Source organism: Ictalurus punctatus, chromosome 19 (genome assembly GCF_001660625.3).
Source record: "Ictalurus punctatus breed USDA103 chromosome 19, Coco_2.0, whole genome shotgun sequence".
NCBI lineage: Eukaryota > Metazoa > Chordata > Actinopteri > Siluriformes > Ictaluridae > Ictalurus > Ictalurus punctatus.
Window position 1 is genome coordinate 19,796,764 of NC_030434.2, and position 20,138 is coordinate 19,816,901.

The 20,138-nt window shown below is 39.1% G+C and overlaps 1 protein-coding gene across 3 annotated transcripts in view; it reads right to left on the reverse strand.

Annotated features, from left to right (window-relative positions):
* The window catches only part of cped1 (cadherin-like and PC-esterase domain containing 1), an 84,228-nt gene that overhangs the window by 60,159 nt on the left and 3,931 nt on the right, over nucleotides 1–20,138 (reverse strand). For all 3 annotated transcript variants that reach the window (XM_017494366.3, XM_017494365.3, XM_053688046.1), the window contains exons 2-3: nucleotides 6,117–6,288; nucleotides 2,959–3,053 (exon numbers count right to left, since the gene is read on the reverse strand). In XM_017494366.3, coding sequence (XP_017349855.2) covers nucleotides 2,959–3,053; nucleotides 6,117–6,288 — 267 coding nt within the window. The remainder of the gene's footprint in view (nucleotides 1–2,958; nucleotides 3,054–6,116; nucleotides 6,289–20,138) is intronic.

Genomic DNA, 20,138 nt, shown 5'->3' on the forward strand with positions numbered 1-20,138 from the left:
TTGCATTTTTTTTTGATCTAATTAACTTGAAGAAAGAGAAAATAGAGGAATCTTTTCTGAGAAGGCTGAGAAGGTTGGACTTGCCACAACATTAAATGTAACAATAAATGCATAAAAATTATGTTGTGACCAAAAAAAAAAAAAGAAAAAAGATTGCAATCTTGGGCAAATTGCTGTACAAGAGGACGGTTATTCCACTTTGACACATCACTCCACCCTATTGTTGACTTTTATTCTATAACAGTAGGGTGACCATACGTCCTCTTTTTCCTGGACATGTCCTCTTTTTTGGACCTTAAAAAAAGAGTCTAGCCGGGATTTCTAATTTTGAGAAAATGTCTGGAATTCAGCTTTAGTTTCATTATGATGTGCTTATGGTCTAATACTGCATCATGTGTGCTCATATTTGTATTGCTCTAACCCCTCTCTTTAATTCCCGCCTCCTTGCACACTGACTGGTCGATTATAAAAGGCTTGCCGCAACTATTGGCCAAATTCCTGCCTCTCAATCATTAGCCTACTCTCAGCGAGAGTAGTGCTGTTGTGTACACTGTCAAACAGTTGCTTGATAATAGCAGCAAATGACAGCTGTCCTGAGTCGAAACAATGCCCATGGCCATATATGGAAATTTTTTATTTCATTTTATCGCATTGCTTCATATTACATGGCCATTCAAATGTGTGAATGTAAAAAGTGGCCAGAGTGAAACTAGTTTTATTTATATATATTTATTTGATGCTGATAGATGCTTATCTTGAAAAAATACTTATATGAGGCTAGCCAAACCTCAAATATTAATTATGAACTAATATACTGTACTGAATAAGTAAAAAAGTCATTTCCACTACAAAGTACAAACACTATAAGTATACAGAGAACTGCATCCAGAACGCTCTCCAAAATTCACGACACTGAAGTCTCTACTTCCAGGTCAGGGAGCTGTCGATCCAACTCTCACTAGCCAATGAGAGTAAACTGCTGTTAAGCCCCGCCCACATGTGAGTTATGTGCCAGAATGGAGTACAAACTAAAATTTTGAAAGTGTAAATGAAACCTCTGGCAGCATATTCATAAGCCCTGATTAGTGATAACGAAGCATAGAAAACTGTTCATCAAGAACGCTGTTTATTTTTGCCATTTAGTTCACCGTTTTTAGCTTCAGAGTGTTTTTCTCCTCTCTCCTTGTATATTTTTGTTTGTTTCTTGAAATGTTACGTTCAATACGTTCGGCATAAAATTAATTCCATAATGTACCTGTGAAAAAAAAACGCAAGACCTGAGTGTACTGAGAGTTAGCTAGCCAGCTAGCTACAGTAAATTTGCTAATGTTAGCGATGTAAAGTTATTTATGGATACAGAGGTGTTCCTAGGCCATTTTAAGCCAATTATTTTTCTACATAGATTATTGAATGGTTTAAAATGACACGTAATAACCACCTCTTTCCCCCCTCCTTTACAGATTCCACATTCTCTTAGTGGGAAAAGAAGGGTCTGAAATGCTTTGAGGATCTTTTCATTAATAATGTGTTTGCAAACTTTTCTGAGTTGTCCTCGTCATTCAGCCTGCCTCCGTCTCACCTATTCCATTTCTTTCAAATCAGGCATTGTGTCTCCTCCCAATTCGCTGGTTTTCCCTCCTTACCTACAAAGGCTGCATGGGAAGAAGTGTTCAAGCTGAATCTTCATAAAGGTGGCATTATCTCACGGATATATGCAATGATCTGGTCACAGGACGATTTACAATATCAAAAAAAATTAGTGCTTGGGAAGAGGAATTGGGCCTGGAGCATGAGGATGATTACTGGGGCAGAGCATTAAATAATATACGTACCACCACGTGCTAGACTTAGTTTCATACAATTTAAAGTGGTCCACAGAGCTCACCTCTCTAAGAGTAAACTGTCTAAAATATATCCCAATGTTTCTGACATGTGTGAGAAATGCAAACTTTCGCCCTGTAACCCGAGTCATATGTTTGCACTCTGTCCCAAACTGCAGAACTTTTGGAACTCTTTCTTTGAAACTATGTCCGACGTTCTTAAAATCAAACTGGATGTCTGTCCTTTAATTGCCATCTTTGGTGTTTCATCTCAGTATCAGCCTCTGAACCATAAACAAGCTAGTGTTGTGGCCTTTGCATCGTTACTTGCTCGGCGCAGAATACTGTTGTCTTGGACCTTTCCACAACCCCCTCTATATCAGTCTGGTTTAAAGACTTAATGTTCTTTTTAAAACTTGAAAAAATCAAGTACAACATCAGAGGCAGGGGTGACTCATTTTTGGGAAAATGGCAACAATTTATTACCTACTTCAATGATGTACGCACCCTGGAGGTGGATTGAGGAGAGGTAGATGGTAAACACTAATCATCTTACCTTTTTTTGTTGTTGTTGTTTTGTTGTTTTTTATTTGAATTGTTTTTTGTTTCCCCCTTTCTTTTGGTTTTGGCTGTGGTTGTTTTGTTGGGGTTGTTGAGTGTGGTGTTATAATGTGTAAAATGCAAATTTCCAATAAAAATTCTATGATCAAAAAAGGAAAAAAATGGCATGTTCTATAATAATCTGAGACCCTGAGGGTCTGTTGTCCACTAATACTTGAGCCAGTAAACAACAGTTGTGCATGGATGTAGTTAAAGATATAATTGGCTCGTCTGCTTGGTTACAGTAGCACGGTAAGATATATTAACTGTATATTGGCTTTATTTGGATGATTTATTTGGACAGGGAGCTGAGATCACAGCATGAAGGAGTGCTCTTTCGCAGCTCTGGGTTTGAGCCACGCTGAGGTCTGCCTTCTCTATAAATATTTCTGACTCCCAATCTCTTGGCTAGATCTGATTTCACATCCATTTCCAAACAACACAAAACAGGAAGAAGTTCAATTTCATGAAATTGCTTTCATATAATACTGTACTACATTCTGAGGCTAAGTGTAATGTGTACAAGTGGCTTTCTTACCCTCTGGAACGGCTGAGAATGGGCAAAGTTGATTTTTCGGAGGCAACTTTTTTCCGTTCCTTTGAGACATATCAAGAGAGACCATTCCTGACCATCTGTGGACAGAGAGGATGCGAGAATAATGAAATGAGAGGGAGAAAATAAGACGGAAATATGCGAGACAGGCTAAGCTTCAGAGTAAAAATGTGTTTTTATAGACCTCAACAGGGCAATAAAAGTAGATTATATAAGCTTACAGCAACAAATAATGGCAGAATGGAAGAGGTCAAATTCTTTATGGTCATAGACTTAGTGTTCAATCCACCGTTTAAAGCACAGGACCTTATGTTCCTAATTAACTTGCTGTAGCAAACCTGTAAACACAAGGAAAAGTCAAAGAGTGGGGTTACCCAGAATCCCATGCTGACCTCCTAATCCCTGTTGGCAATTTAGCATGGAAAATACCTGGATTTCCAATAGATAATACATTCGTGATGAAACTTAGAGACTCAAACGAACACAGAGAAGAAGATAAATGTCAAAAATCTACTGGTTTAAGATGTGGGAAAGTGTAAGGGATTGAAAAGAGACACATCTGGGAGTAATTGTGGTGGCTAGCAGAGCTGGAGGAAATGGGCTGTGTGTGTAGTGTTGAATCCAGGCACAGTTGTGTGTGTGTGTGTGTGTGTGTGTGTGTGTGTGTGTGTGTGTGTGTGTGTGTGTGTGTGTTCTAAATGACAGGAAGTACCGTGCAAGACCTGAGGGCATTGTCGGAAATCTGCACTAATAAACTCGTATATTAAATCGTATAAATCTTATATAAATATCTCAAAGATATTGTGTGTGCGCTATCGTATGAAAATAATCAACAATAGGGTGGTGTGATGCGGTTCAGAGCGAACTGGAGTTAAAGTAATCGCTTAGTTTTTTTATTTTCCAATAGTAACATGTGCCAATGTGTTTTATTACTCTTAAACCACAACAATTTGCTAATGACTACCTTTTTCATTTTTTTAACGAACAACACACCGTACTTTTAAACCTCCACACATTCAAACACACGCCACATTTTCTGTCACTTTTTAAAGACAGAGAGGTCATTTCCTCAGTAGTGCTGGTGTGTTTTGTGCTTCAGTGCGTGTGTGTGTGTGTGTGTGCGCACGTGTGTGTGTGACTAGCATGTGATCAGCCAGCCGAACTGTCGGTCTGGCAGGCAGCTGCTTATGGCCTTCTTCTGAGTTAAACATACAATAAATACCGGGCATACTGTAGTAAACACTGAATACACACCTGCTCTGAGCCTCACACACACACACACACACACACACACACACACACACACACACACACACTCCCACAAACTGTCATTACATCAGTCTGATCATACCAATCAACAGTACATATTTGAGGCAGGATTATTTAAATATTATAACACACAGATTATACAGTCAGCTCCAGAAATATTGGAATTTTTTTTACCTCCTTTTCTTTGTTGCGACTTTTTTGTAGCTCTACTACACCCTATAGCAAACATGCCACAAATTACAGCTTTGAATGTGTGTGTGTGTGTGTGTGTGCATGCCGATGTGTATGTGGGTGTTTATGTAGGAGAGCAAGTCAGCAGAGGTCAACTCATATGCATAACCCTATTTTTCAGTGATCCTTTCATCTTTATTCTACTAATAAACAACGAATTCTTGACCAAAACAAGCACTAAATGTCCTTTTTATTTCTCATTTCTTCCTTCGGGACTACGTTCTGTATTTCTGTCCTGTATCGTACAGAAATACGCTCACAGGACTCACTGTATATGATGTTCGGACAGCTAAAGTGACCGAAAATAAATAAATAAAGAAAGAAAGAAAGAAATAATACACTTGTAGTGGTCATTTTTCACATTACCTGACTAACTGACTATTGCACCTTTAATATTTATTTTACATTACTCACTTGTCTTGCTACAGAGATTTTTTTTTTCAGTGTCTTCAAATGCAGGATATAATTAACTACACTGCCCTCAGGTGGATTATTTTGGTGCAACAGAAAAGTGTACGTCCAATCGCCAGGACTTCACGGGTTTGAATCCTGATGATGACATAGCTATCCGTGACCAGGAGCCAATGGAGTGAAATTGGCCGTGCTATCTGAGTAAGAGTGATTGCATGTTCTCGCTCTCGCCTGTCAATCAGAGGAGCATCTGTGAGCTCATGTACGCGGAAGAGGGCAGACAGAGCTTTCCTCCGAGTGTGTTATGCTGCTCTGTGACGCCGCATGAGCAGTAGTGCGGAAAGATGCTGTTGGTTGGCTTCATGTGTTTTGGAGGAGGGACGTGTTAGCCTTCACCCTCCCTGGTTAGTAGATCTTGTATGATCATTTATAATACGATTTTTAAGACATTCTCAAAAATTTGAATATTCTAAATTATTGACTCCTCCCCCCAAAAAAACCCAAACAGAATGATTAAAGTCCCCATGAAATCAAAATGAAACTTTAATGGATTTTAGCACGAATGTGTCAGCCTTACGGTTATTTATAAGCTAGTGTGCTCCAAACCAATGACCAAATTCAGATTTAGAAGGAATATGCATTCAAAATTTACAGTCTCTCTCTACCACCAATACGGATTATTTTTGATGACATCATTCTGCACTTCAGCTTCTCATCAGACTTTCTGTCCAATCAAATGCTCTCTAGAATCTGAAGACAGCATTAAAAATCACCTTGCTGAAGTTGCCGTTGTTGAGCGAGAGAAATAGTATCAGCAATCATGGATCGTAAATGTGTCTTTGGCTGTTTGAACGCGTGTTTTATTCAGTTTTTAAGAAGGAAATAGCTTGAATTCATTCACTTTGAATAAGGAGATATTTGTGCCAGCTCATGGCTTTGTAACAGGTATTTTTCCATGGTACTACCTGTCAAGTACGGCTTCTCCCGGGCTGTGAGGTAAGCTAAACGCTATTGCCTATTTAAAAAGGGGGAGGGGCTACTCTATGTCTTGCCCTGACTTCCTGTTTCAGTGGAAATTACATCAACACATCGAATAACACTGTGCGTTTCAAGGCAATTCACAGGGATCCCATTCAAGACTCAGCTTAGACTCTTACTAGGCTTGACAGATAGTGACCAGAGACCTTAAGAGGGTAAGATCCTTCACAAACCCACACACATACTGTACACACCTCCACCGTTGTGTCCGAAAGTGGCACTGGTCTCAGCATAGCGACCTTGTTTGACACGGTATCCCCGCTCGAGGAGGACACGGTGATAAAGCTGCACTTCTGTGTCTGAGGGGACGTGCTGCCCTGTCAACATTACGGCCTTCCCCGCACAACTCCTCTTAGACCAGTGTACCTGAGAGAGAGAGAGAGAGAGAGAGAGAGAGAGAGAGAGAGAGAGAGAGAGAGAGAGAGAATGATGAGGAGGAAGAAAACACGAACGAATATCTAAAGTCAATCCGAATCGGAGATATATCCCTAAGCTGAGCGATGAAATGAATAAGCTTTCCTCTTTAAATGCTTATTTAAACAAAGCATGGCCAACATTAAGCACTTTAAACCGTGAATAACAAATTCAAATACTGACTGTGTTGGATGTAGCGATCGCAACACGACTCGCTAATGAGCCAAGCGGTGCAGCCAACCAAAATACCTCATTAGAGATCTTTTGTAGAGCTGCTAGACTAATATCCTCTAAGAGGGGTCATGTGGAGGGGTGAGAGGACAGCAGGCCAAGCTTACACTCTGAACAGGATTAGGACTTCAAGCAGCTGAGCATGCAACGGGTCAAGATGACGAGACTCAGGTGGTGACCGTGACGCAACACCGGTCTGCGACAGTCAACATGGCCATGAGTGTATCAATACACACAGCACAGTATGTAAGGAATAAAACATGACATACATCATATATAGGATGTCCAGAAGTCTTCTATTCCTCTTATACCACAGACATTCCACAATTTTTTGAATGACAGAGCAACACGTCACACTTTTTATCCATTTTTAGTAACATTTAACATTGTGGAGCGTCCATGAAACACATTAGTTACTAGCTGCACTTACGTTATAGAAGCTATGGAGAGAGTTGTTCCTTCACCCGCCATATATTTCTGTCTCTCTTGAAATGAAAACAAGTCAAGCTCAACACCAAAGGTGTAGATGGGGCTGTCTCCATCACCATAGTTACAAGAAAGAAGTCTTTCTTGCTACTAATTTGTATGCCAGAAATACCCTTAAGATATATAGTGGGGTTCAAAAGTCTGAGACCACATTGAAAATCTGTTGTTGTTGTTGTTTTTCCATTTAAAATGAGAAATAAACAGAAGGATTTTAGATCTGATTCTGCAATATTTCTAGGTCCATATTTATATGTAAGCAAATGTGTGATATTGACCGAATTAACTGCTTTGTACAAAAGGTCAGATTTTCCTCATGCCTAATCTCTTCTATTGATACACCGGCTCAGATGACACGGATGGATTTGATCTAAAATGGATCATAAGGTTTTGCACAAATCCATCAGTGACATCTGAATACGTTTCAATCGAAGAGATTAGGCATGAGGAAAATCTGACCTTTGGTACAAAGCAGTTAACACAAACGTGTGGAGTCCATGCCGGCTCGAGTGCACACTTTCATTACAGCAAAAAAAGGGGATGAACTAAATACACAGAAACTCTGAGTATTTGGTATGTAAATACTGAAATATTTCAAATATGTAAATATTTCAAAGACTCTATAAGTACGTTTACATGGACAACAATAATCCAATATTAACCAGATTAAGACCATACTCTGATTAAGAAACTATCATGTAAACATAAATTTTTAATGACCTTAATCCAACTAAAGTCATACTCGAAGTAAACAGAAATGGAGTATTCCTGTTTTAGTCGCATTATGGACGTGTATTACAGACATGTACACACCTTAATCACATTATTAACGTCGTGTGGGAGTTTTCACCGCATTTTGTGACAGGACACGATCACACGGCAGTGCTCAACCGTTTGACGGCAAACAAGAGAGCACGTCTGCGTCCCAAACCACGTATTTGGGACGTATCTCGGCTACTATACAGTAGGTAAGTATGTGGTTTGGGATACAGCCCACGGCATCAAGCAGTCGTCTAGTTGCACGTACAGCATGACAAATATTTAACTGCACTTGAAACGTTCATAAAAATTTTAAATAAAAACACCCAAAACTGTATACGGTACCATAACGAAGACCAACTGTATGTCGATACGTGAAATTCTGGAGGGAACGTCGGACGGCTTGGCGACGTAATGACGTGTGACGTTAATCGATCTATGTTCTATAACATGTAAAACCTGAACATGAAAGGAATCTTCCAAAAGCAACTCATGTAAACACCTTAATCAGAATATTGTCTTATTCAGAATAAGGTCAATAATTAATTATTGCAGTCTATGTAAACGTAGTCATTCAAGTTGTTGTCAATAATATCATTTGTAATGAAAATTGTTGTATTAAATTTAAAAAAGGAATGCAAAATAAAAGGATTTTCACTAGTGCTCTCAAACTTTTGGACTCCACTATACTTCAAAACATGAAGGAAATGACTGAAGAAAAACTATTTCAGTCATTTGACCTTGCGGTGACTTTGACCATATTTGGATAAATTCCCAAATCGAATCAGTTCATCTGCTGGTTACAACGATGATTCTATATAAATCCTACAAACATTCAACCACTTGATCTTGAGATATTGCACTAACAAGAATCACAGACAGATGCATGGACAAACGCACAAATGGACCAATGGAAACTATCTTCGATAGCAAGAAGAGGCTTGAGTTCCTGAACTTGTGTGTAAGTATTATGTCTGTATGACAAACAGAAAGGAAATGATTGAAGAAAAACTATTTCAGACATTTGACCTTGCTGTGACTTTGACCATATTTGGGTAAATTCCCAAATCGAATCAGTTCATCTGCTAGTTACTATTTAATTCCACATAAATCCTACAAACATTCAAGCACTCATTCTTGAGATATTGCCTTAAGGAGAATCTTGGATGGACAGCTACTACAGGTGATCCTCTGTCCTGAAGGCTTTCCTTTCATTTACAGACTGTTGCAAGGAGCGGGCACTGGAGACTCTTTCTGTAAATGTTAAAGAAACATCTCCTTACAGAACAATTCACCGTATAACCAAATAGACCTTTCTCTTTAGTAAAGAGCAGCACACTTTTAATCACTAAACTTTTTTTACACATAAGATGATGAAATGTTGACGCAAAGGTACAGTATATTGTTCTCAACTGTATAATGTTCCACATATAGCATGGGATATGAAGAATGAGGAATAGAGAGGGGATAACTGAAGATCTTTTGAGAACAGTTAAACCCCCCTCTCGTCTGCTGCACTACAGATGAGCAAGCGGCTATTTTCTTTTACTCTGCTCTCCGTTTATGTTCTTTCCTGTTTAGCCTTATTGTTCCTCCATCTCTGATGTCTCCACTTCTCTCTCTCTCTCTCTCGCTCTCTCTCTCTGCATCTTTCTGACTGTCTGTTTGCTTCAGGCCTGTTCAGGGAAGTTCTGTAATGAAATAATAATGTTTGAGTCTTGGCCACAGCCGGGCCCCGGGAAACGAAGGCAGCGCTGTAATTGCATGGTTTAGATTAGCATCTGCAGCTGGAGGTCTACAAGAGGAGAAAAGAGAGACAGTTGGACAGTAGAGGACTGGCTGATGGACTGAAGTAGTGATAAGGAAAATAAAGAGAAGAGAAATAGTATGTTGCTGAAGCTTCTGTGAGGAGAGTAGACAAACTGTTGAGAAAAAAATGGGGGATTTGGCAATAAGGCAACACTAGATGAAGTAGGAGCAAGAAGAGAGAGAGAGAGAGAGAGAGAGAGAAATTTCATGATGGGCTCAGAGCATATGGGTTTTCTACTCACTGAGTAGAAAAGGCTGAGCTCTCAAATGGAAATAATATATATATATATATATATATATATATATATATATATATATATATATATATATATATATATATATATATATACATGAACTGAAAGAAGTAGGCCAGGGACAAACTGTGAGAGAGAAAAAAGAAAAAAAAAACATGAGTCGGGGGAAAAGAGAGAGTAATAGAGACGGAGCTGAGAGAGCAAAGTAAAACTGGCGCTTATCACTGGCATTTCCTCCAAACTGGTGGGCCAGATTTCCCAAAAGCCCCGTGGTGTTAACATCATACTAACAGTCAGAGGGAGTAATCAAAATAATACTCCCTCTTTGGTCTTATTATGAAACAAGCAAAGGCCTACATTTTAGCTAGCAAATATAACCATGACTTTAAATTAGAGTGGAGTATCTGCTTTAATAAGTAGCACATATAAATTAGTCCAGGTACATCTTGTAACTGCAAATTAAAAAAATAGGCTGTAACACAGTGCTGTAATATGCAGACTGATGGCAATGTAAGAAAACCAATGCAAGGTGTCCTAAGCTCAGACTGGGTGGGAGCACATGGAATTTATTGATGATTTCGGTCGAAAATGTTATGTCCCATGCCCAAAGTCATTCATGATATTGGTATAGTTAAATTTTATTTGTATAGCACTTTTAACGATTTGCATTGTCACAAAGCAGCTTTACAGAAATCCAAATGTAGAAGTAGATAACCAATCCAGCCAGAGGTAACAATGGCAAAGAAAAAACTCCCAACACTTGGAAGAACACCAGACTCGAAAGGGAACCCATCATTATACAGGGTGTCCCAAAAGTTTCCATACATAGGGCAAATTAACACTTTTCAGCAAAATGACTTTCAGAATTTTTCATACTTCGTTTATATTATGTATATATATATATATATATATATATATATATATTTTTAGATAGCCTTGAAGAATACTATTGACTAAAGAAGTACGTATTGAAATCATTCTCACGACTGGATCGGGAAACTTTCACAGGAAACAGGCAAGCACATCACACACACGACACTGTTGCCAAACTTATTAACAAACTCAAAAAGACTGGAAGTGTTGTGGACCAACCGAGAAATGGATGTCCACGAACATCCACTGACGAAGGCACAACCCACGTTGTCCTGGCAAACATAGTCCCCTGTGTATGGAGACCTTTGGGACACCATGTATTATACATTCATATAGAGAACTATATGATGTGATGAAAGGAAACAACAACATGGTTTCAAATCTTTTAAAAAAAATATCTGTTATATATATTATACACATACCTACATACACATAAATCCACACACGGTGATGTCACGATACCAAAAATCTAGTAATCAGTGCCGATAACACCAAAAGTACACGATACTCGATACCAAAGTCGATACCAATGTGTGGTATAAAAATAAAAAATAAAAAATTTAATTAAAAACTCTTCTGGAGGACATCCTCCACTGGCTGATACTGGCAAAAAGAGAAAAAGAGAGAGAGAGAGAGAGAGAGAGAGAGAGAGAGAGAGAGAGATATTTTAGTTATCAAACACTGTCTGACAATGAGTGGAGGCTACAGTGGAGGTGCGGCACTCCTAAACGCACACACGCATGCACATGTACACATGCACATCCCTTATACTCTGAATGCAGGCATTAGCTTAAATTCACTGATATGGTGGCAGGCCAAAAAGATTTATTAAAAGCATGAACATGTGAATAATTATTAGTGTCATTAGGCTACATTTTGCTGACAGGACATGGGCTGAATGGCGATGCATGGTGGCCCATTAGGAGGTAGTTTATAACACTGCAATGTGTTAGCATCATTAACAAATTTGGCTATCGTGAACATTACATGGAGCATAATGCTAGCTGGTTTCACGGCCACAATGCCGGCTGCCTCAAACAAACATAATATAGGACCATCTTTCAGGTGCTTCACTGAAATTCCAGGTGTTTCCTCGCTTTGTTTGAAATGAATGATAGCATCGGTTGCACACTGGCTTCAGAGCATCAATTATATGTTTGTTGTCATCCGCCTCGAATGTGAAGTATTTCCATATTCCATACCACCTTTCCTCTCAATGAGTCGCAGCGGAGCTAAACTTCTGTAGTTTTTCCCGTGTGCTTGTAGTTCTTCTTCTTCTTCTTCTTCTTCACCACTTGTGGACCGACTAAAACACTTGCACGTATTTGCTGCCCCCATCAGGTCCGGAAGAATTGAAACTTCGGTACCTTCATTAGAATCGGTTCCAATGCTACCCCAGAAAAACAAGTGCTGTCACGTTTTAAGAACATTGGTACCGAAGTATCAGTTCTCGTGACAGCCCTATTAGTGACTATATACTGCTCTGAGGTATAAGTGTGTGAACGTCAGACTTGAGTCGCACTTAAGTTGCAAAAAGAAAAAGAAAAAAAGAAAAAAAACTCTTGTGACTTGACTTGGACTCGTGAACAACTGACTCGAGACTTCACTTGGACTTAAAGACAGAAGTTCTATCCCAAATGACGCACTGTACACTATGCACTTATACACTATGTACTTTATTATGCACTATGTACTCAACTGTGTAGTGTACGAATTTTATAAGGTTATTTTTTCATTCAGCATCGGAGTCTGATAGCCCCTCCCCCTCCGCTACATAATTAAAGCAGTTGAGTGCATGACGTGGCCGACATTCCACACTTAATTTTCTCAGTTTATTAAGAGCATCATCCGGGTATTTAAAGTGTACTTTTTCTATTTGGAATTTTCAGTGTGAACATACTACTCGCACTATTTATACTACGAAACGCCATAGACAAGTGCATAAGTATGCGAATTGGGACGCATCTAGAGACTCGTGAAAAACACAAGCCATTTTGGTTTGGCATTCCCGATTACGTTCTCGCTTTACTACCCCACAAGACGGCATCAAACAACACATTTTTCTATTCGATCCACGTTCATTAATTCCCTATCAGTATGTGCTGCAGCAGCAAATATCTCTAAACACATCAAGCCAACATTATTATATACACACGTGACACATCTGAAGGCAAGTGTTCACTGCCCATTGGGAAAGTGCGGTTATATAAATGAACAACAAACAATAACAATATAGCCAAGTTTTACCTTGTGATGATCTTCATGTCATTTAATTTGAAAAGCAATCAATTAATCCAAAGGGAAGCTGCAGTGTTACACAGCTATCAAGGGCTTGCTTGCTGTCCATTTTCAAGAAGTAAAAATGTTTCCAAGACCTTTTCACAGTCAGCGCTCACTGGAAGATTACCTTACTCATCATTGCTTGAGAACTACAGCAAACTACGGCAACTCAAATAGCTGCCATAATATTGGTTGAATTAGACACAGTGTAAAGCGCTTTATAAGTGCAGACCATTTTACTGCTTAGAAGGTCATGAGTTCAAACCCCAGCACCGTCAAACTTCCACTGTTGGGCCCTTGAGCAAGGCCCTTAACCCTCAACTGCTCAGATGTATAAATAAAATAAAATGTAAGTCGCTCTGGATAAGAGCGTCTGCCAAATGCCGTAAATGTAAATAAATCACCCTCCAAAGGGCCCTTTGAAGGGAGAGTAATCAGGTTAGTCACGCTGTAAGATTGCTTCAAACTGAATTTCCAATAAAAATGACTTAAAAATTGAGTTCCAAGTGACCATTATTATTGAGCGCCACACCTTTTAGCCCTCCAAAGCTCTCACAGTGGATGGTAAAGTGAAAGAACTATTGCTAAAAATAGAATAAAGACTTGAGACTTGACTTGTACTCCTCCTCAAAAACTTGACTTGGACTTGGGCCTCAGGGACTTGTGAACATATCTGATGAATGTGTATGTGCATGGTGCACTGTGACAGACTTGCATCGCCCATCCAGCGTGCATTCCTGCCTCATGTTCCTGGGATAGGCTCCAGATCCACTACAGCCCTGACCAAGATAAAGGCAGTTACTGAATATATACATCGCATCCTGTATCTATGTGCAGGGCTGTTTCTAGACATAGGCAAACTTGGTGGTCGCCTAGGGTGCCACCAGCTTGGGGGCTGCTGATGAGAGCCCCAATGCCCCCACCCCCACTCTACTCACCCACCCACAAGAAAAAGAGTACCTGGCCTGGGCATTCAGGCCTGTAGTACCGAAGATTTTTTTCTCTGTCTGAGCAGTTTATCACTTCATAACTGAAGTCAGTAAAAGAAGACTGAAGTGTTGTATTTTATATTCAGTGAACATACAGTAGGTAAGACCAATCAGACAGGGTTTACAGGAAAATACGTGGAAATACTTGTGTCTTATTGGCTGACAGCTCTCAATTCTGCCAAACGCTAGCTCACAGTCAGTGTGAAGGAAAAATGGATGTTCAACGATTTTTTGTTTCACTACCTGTACCACTGAGGTGGGAATTGTGGTTCATATCAAGTAGGTCCATCAGCAAGGTTTTTACAAACAGATTATGAAAGTTTACTCAGTCACTCTGAGTAGATTTCAACTCTCATTCATGAAATTATGGGAACATTAAGAGAACATTAGGGGAACGTTCTGCAAACCTAAAAACATCTTTCTATTTCCATTAAGAAAACGTTCCTGGCTAACAAAAAACAAACTTTAAAAATGTATGTTCTGGAACCAACAATTGTTAGCTTAGTTGAGATGTAGATAGCTTTCCCGTGGGGGGGATTGTGCATGCAACTGAGCATCTAAAAAACAGCATTATGGGCAATTTGCAATCATAAAACCCATCCTGTAAATAAGCAACTCTGCATTTTAGAGTAATTTTTTTTTAAATAGCAGCATGAAGTTTGAAGGTTGACATTCTTCATCATCCGTCATCGGGTTTGTTGTTTTCCCATTAGAAGATTACTTAAGCATATTTTTTCACTTGCCAATCTGATCTATTTTTATATATTGTTTATACAATAGGAGTGATAGCGCACAACATTATGGTCTCCCCTTTCTCGTTCTCTCCCTCCCATGAATCAGGTCTAAGATTGGGTCGGCGTGTGTATGTCAGTGTGTGTCTGGTGACAGTACCAAATTCCACAGTGCACAGGACAACTATATTTAAATTCTACTATATTTAAAAGCCCCACCTCCTTCTCCCGTCCCTAAAGGTCATAACTCCTGCTGAGCCGGTGTCTCTTATAATCCTGTGTCTGGTTTGTTTTATTCGATCCCTGTTCAAAAATTATAATGGTAAAAACACACTTCTGCTGGCTCGGTCCGGCTGTGTACGCATGCCAAGCTGGCACAATAAGTGGAATAACTTTTGATAAGACTCCAAGGCATGCTATTCACTCTAAAATGCTGCAGCATGGAATAACATGTAAACGCCTGTCACAAGGTGCCTGTCAACACACGGTTAAAATACTGCTGAAGAGAAAATGAATAAGTATCGAACTACGGTAAATGTGATTTAACCCCTTTAAATCCTGGCTGTATAATGTTTAGTTATGCCCCTTATACTGTAACTATGAATAATTCAATTATTACTGTGAAAGAGTGAAGAATGTAAGTTCTGGCACTTAAAAAATACACTGTTTCTATTTTTGTAAAAACTGTTTATGCTTATATATGTTCTCTCATTTAAACCTTTGCTTTTGACCCAATAAAATTTCCCATATATTTCTATAGGAAGGTTTTACACACACACACACACACACACACACACACACACACACACACACACACACACTGTAATAGAGTCTTGATAGAGAGTGAGAGAGACAGAAAGTGGGTTTTGTTAGTATTCAGTGACGACCTCAGGGCCTGATTGTCTATGCAAAGTGGATGCTTTGCTTAGTAACTGGCGAAAGATTTGGCAACAACTCCACATTTTTATTCCGCTTCCCTTTCTCTTTCTCTCCATCGCTCTATACCACCCTCCTTTTTCCTCATGTGGCTCTGTTACTGTTGACTCCATGTATTCGGTTCTAAAGTCTATGGTATGGTTGTGTAAAGGCAAAGTTATAAATACTTTCATCATGTATAAGAATTCATTTGAAATAACACAGTGTGTCTTTTCTTCCCTCGGATACACACTCAACAAAAAACAGACAAACATCTGAACACGAGCAAACAGTATAAAAGACATTTACATACTTTCTATATATACACTTTATGTCTCAACGCCCATTTCGGTCTGCACTCAATCATGTCAGTCAAGCGGTACATTCCTACCCTGCTAATTCGGAGAGCTCATGCTGGGAAGCATCTGCCATTCATCCAGAAGAGAAAAATCTGCCTGTACAGGTCATATACAGCGATGCTTGAATATTCTATATATCTGCATAAATATGACCTAAAACATCATCAGAATTTCACACCACAAGTCCTAAACGTAGATGAGGAGAACCCAATTAAACAAATGAGATAAGAATATTATATTTGGTCATTTATTTATTGAGGAAAATGATCCAATATTACATATCTGTGAGAGGCAAAAGTATGTGAATGACTTAGAATGGCCAAGCCAAATTTCTGACCTTAATCCAATAGAAATGTTGTGGAAGGACCTGAAGCTAGCAGTTCATGTCAGGAAACCCACCAATATCCCAGATTTGAAGCTGTTCTGTACTGAGGAACAGGCTGAAATTCCTCCAAGTTGAAGTGCAGGACTGATAAACAGTTACTGGAAATGTTTAGATGCAGTTATTGCTGCACAAGAGGGTCACACCAGATACTGACAGCAAAGGTTCACATACTTTTGCTACTCACAGATATGTAATACTGGATCATTTTCCTCGATAAATAAATGACCAAGAATAATATTTTCGTCGTTGTTTAATTGGGATCTCTATCATCTTTTAGGAGTCGTGTGAAAATCTAATGATGTTTTAGGCCATATTTATGCAGATATATAGAAAATTCTAAAGGGTTCACAAACTTTCAAGCACCACTGTACTCTAGTTTAAATACCATACCGTGGCTGTGGGAATACAATTCATTTTAAATATCATTCAAATTTCCATAATATCTACATTGCCATTCAAAGGATGACGATCCGCGTTCTTATGAACTTTGATAACTTCGTTCATAACTTTGGCTAAATCTCTAAAAGGCCTAGAAGACAGAAAAGACGTATGACCTAATATGTTGAACAATTGCATCATGTTTATGTTTCGGGGTTTTTAATTCACCAGCAAAGCTTCAACTTTTTTTTTTTTTTTTAAAGAGCAAAATATCCTGTCAGGTTAGCTCTTATTAGCTAGCTGGTGATGCTAGCAGTGAAGATTAAAAACATTTTTAAATATGAATTAATCACTTCAGACATTCTGTCAGATTATCTCTTATTAGCTAGCTGTTGATGCTAGCAGTGTAGATTAAAAACATTCTTAAATATGAATTAATCACTTCAGACATCCTTTCAGGTTAGTTCTTATTAGCTAGCTGTTGATGCTAGCAGTGTAGATTAAAAACATTCTTAAATATGAATTAATCACTTCAGACATTCTGTCAGGTTAGCTCTTATTAGCTAGCTGGTGATGCTAGCAGTGTAGATTAAAAACATTCTTAAATATGAATTAATCACTTCAGACATCCTGTTAGGTTAGCATACATTAGCTAGCTAGTTTTAGCAGTGAAGATCTAAAAAAAAAAAAAATGTTAGCTCACATTAGCTATCTTTTGCATTAGCAGTCGAGATGCAAATCTAATTATCAATATAATAATAATCCTGTTAGAAATCTTGTCAGGTTAGCTCTTGATAGTTAGTGTTAACAGAATAAATTAAAAATGTTTATAACTATGATTTAAACATCCCTTAAGAAATCCTGTGAGTTAGCTCACACTAGCTATGTCAACAGGCACAGCATTTTAACCTGTTAAATATTTATTTTATTTTTTAAAGAATCTGATAGTATTAATACATCCACAGCTGTGTTTATAGGCAATTATACAAAAGATAAACTACCAAATGTAGTAATAAAACATGTTCAGCTGTCTGAACAGCAAACAAACACTAAATTATTCATTCATTCATTCTCTTTCCGCTTTTCATTATGATTTAGCTTGCTGTGTAAATAAAGTCTCATAGCTTTAATCAGTTCCAAAGTCAAGCTAAAGTCCAGTGACATGAAGTCCACACTGCCCTGTACAAGTGTGTGTGTGATGGAAGCAGTTATGAGATAATACTATACAGAGAGCATGAATGAAGCTGTAAGGTCTCTGGAGTGTCGGATGGACGCTGAGCCCTGAGCACAGTCACACATCTGACTCTTCATCTAAGAATACACAAGCTTCTCTACTTACAACGACGACAAACAAACATTGAGAAGCCGTGCGGGAAAACTGTAACTCACGTCCATATCAATACAACTGAGTGCTCTCAACAGTCAAACAACAGTCCTGGTACATTCCAGTGTAACACACACCTCGGTGTATCTGCTTATGATGCTAATCCAAAAGAGTGAAACACAATCAGGGTCTAGTGCTCGTTGCTGTGAAGTAGCAAACAAACAGGGCATGAGAAAAGCACGCAGTCCTAAATCTGCCGAGACAAACTTGTGACATTTGACTTAGGCCTGGATGTACTTACACACACATACTCTCAAGCTTAAGAGGACAATGCAGGTGGGTCACGCTCAAAGGAATTCACATTTGAAAAGACTTCGCATCATGCTATATTAGTCAGATAGCTAGCATGATAATAAGGAGACTAAACACTTGTATGACACACATTGTGAAACAGAAATAATGTTCCTGCTTTGATCATGTTTTAAATTTAGCAGAGAAGATTGAACACACTCTGGAAAATCTCTCAAACACTGTCAGGCTAACTTTCAGACTTGAGCCGGTGTTAGTGCACTAATCAAAACATACAGCAATAAATTCTCATCCACGGAGAGCAGACGTCCTGGAGACTCTCATCCAATATAAATACAAAAATACAAAGAAACAAAAAGCTATGAGAGTTCTCTAGCTAAACAACCTCACAACTGGGTAACAATGCCAATTCCAGATGACAATCATTCACTAGCTTTGCAACTAATTATAGAACAACCCTATTCCTGTTCCATCCATCCATCCATTTTCTATACTGATTATCCTACACAGGGTTGCAGGGAGCCTATCCTAAAGACACTCAGGGCACAAAGCAGGGGACATCCTGGACAGGGTGGCAACAGGCATAATCGCACCCTGTTTACTACTAGTGCGTTTTCGTTTTGAAACGGTGTTTTAAAGTGAAAACGATCCTCGTCCACACTGGCGTTTCCGCTGGGTTTCAGAAACGATCTCCATCCACACTACACGACTGAATACGCATGTCACATGACCATTTATGCACACTGGGCATGCGCATACAAGTGTAAACAGGAAGTGGGTTGCTAATCCAAACCGGCATTCCATGTAGAGCTTACGCCGCTTGAAATGAGATTTGTTGCCGATTTCTCTAATCATAACTCACCTCTTGCGCATGTAGGCAGCTGCACCATTATAAAATACAGAATTTAACTGTACAGTGGCTGCTAAGAAGCTTGCGGTTCAGTCTCCATGTTGTTGTGTATACGATCAAGGTAGCATAATGGTCATATGGTAGGGGCTTGAAGAATCAGGGAAGGATACGCAATGATCCAGAAGACCCAATCAGGGGGAGAATGTGGGCAGCCACGCCTTCGTTTTCAGAAGTCTTCGTTTTGGTTTGTTTACACTGAAACACGAGCCTGTAGATTCAAACTAAAACAGGGTCTTCTGTATTTCCGAAAGTCGCAGCTTTCGAGGGTCAAAAACACCGGAGTAGTGTGGACGACAGGTGTAACCGTAGCAACAGTTATGCGTTTTAGAACGAAAACGCACTCATGTAAACAGTGCCTCACACACCCACTCACACACTAGGGACAATTTAGTGATGTCAATCAGCCTACATGGATTAAACCGGAGTACCTGGAGGTAACCCCTGAAGAACGGGGAGAACAAACTCCGCACACACAGAGTGGAGGCTACAACCAAAACCCCATCCCCGGAGGTGTGAGGCAAACATGCTAACCACTAAGCCACTGTTCTACCTGTTTCATCTGTTTCATCAATCCTGAACGCTTTTCTTCTTAGAGTATAATATCACTCACTTAATTCAGTTTGTTTGATTTACACTCTTTTTTAAAAAATGTTTTATTTGCATACACACATTTTTACATTTTCTCTTCTCTGATTGGCTGCAGCTCCTGCCAGTCATGGATTCTTTTGTGCCTAAGGTAGGACATGATGAGGTTTGAGCTATCTAAGTTGCGTATGATGTATGCATATAAATTTGCTGCCAATTTCCACTTCA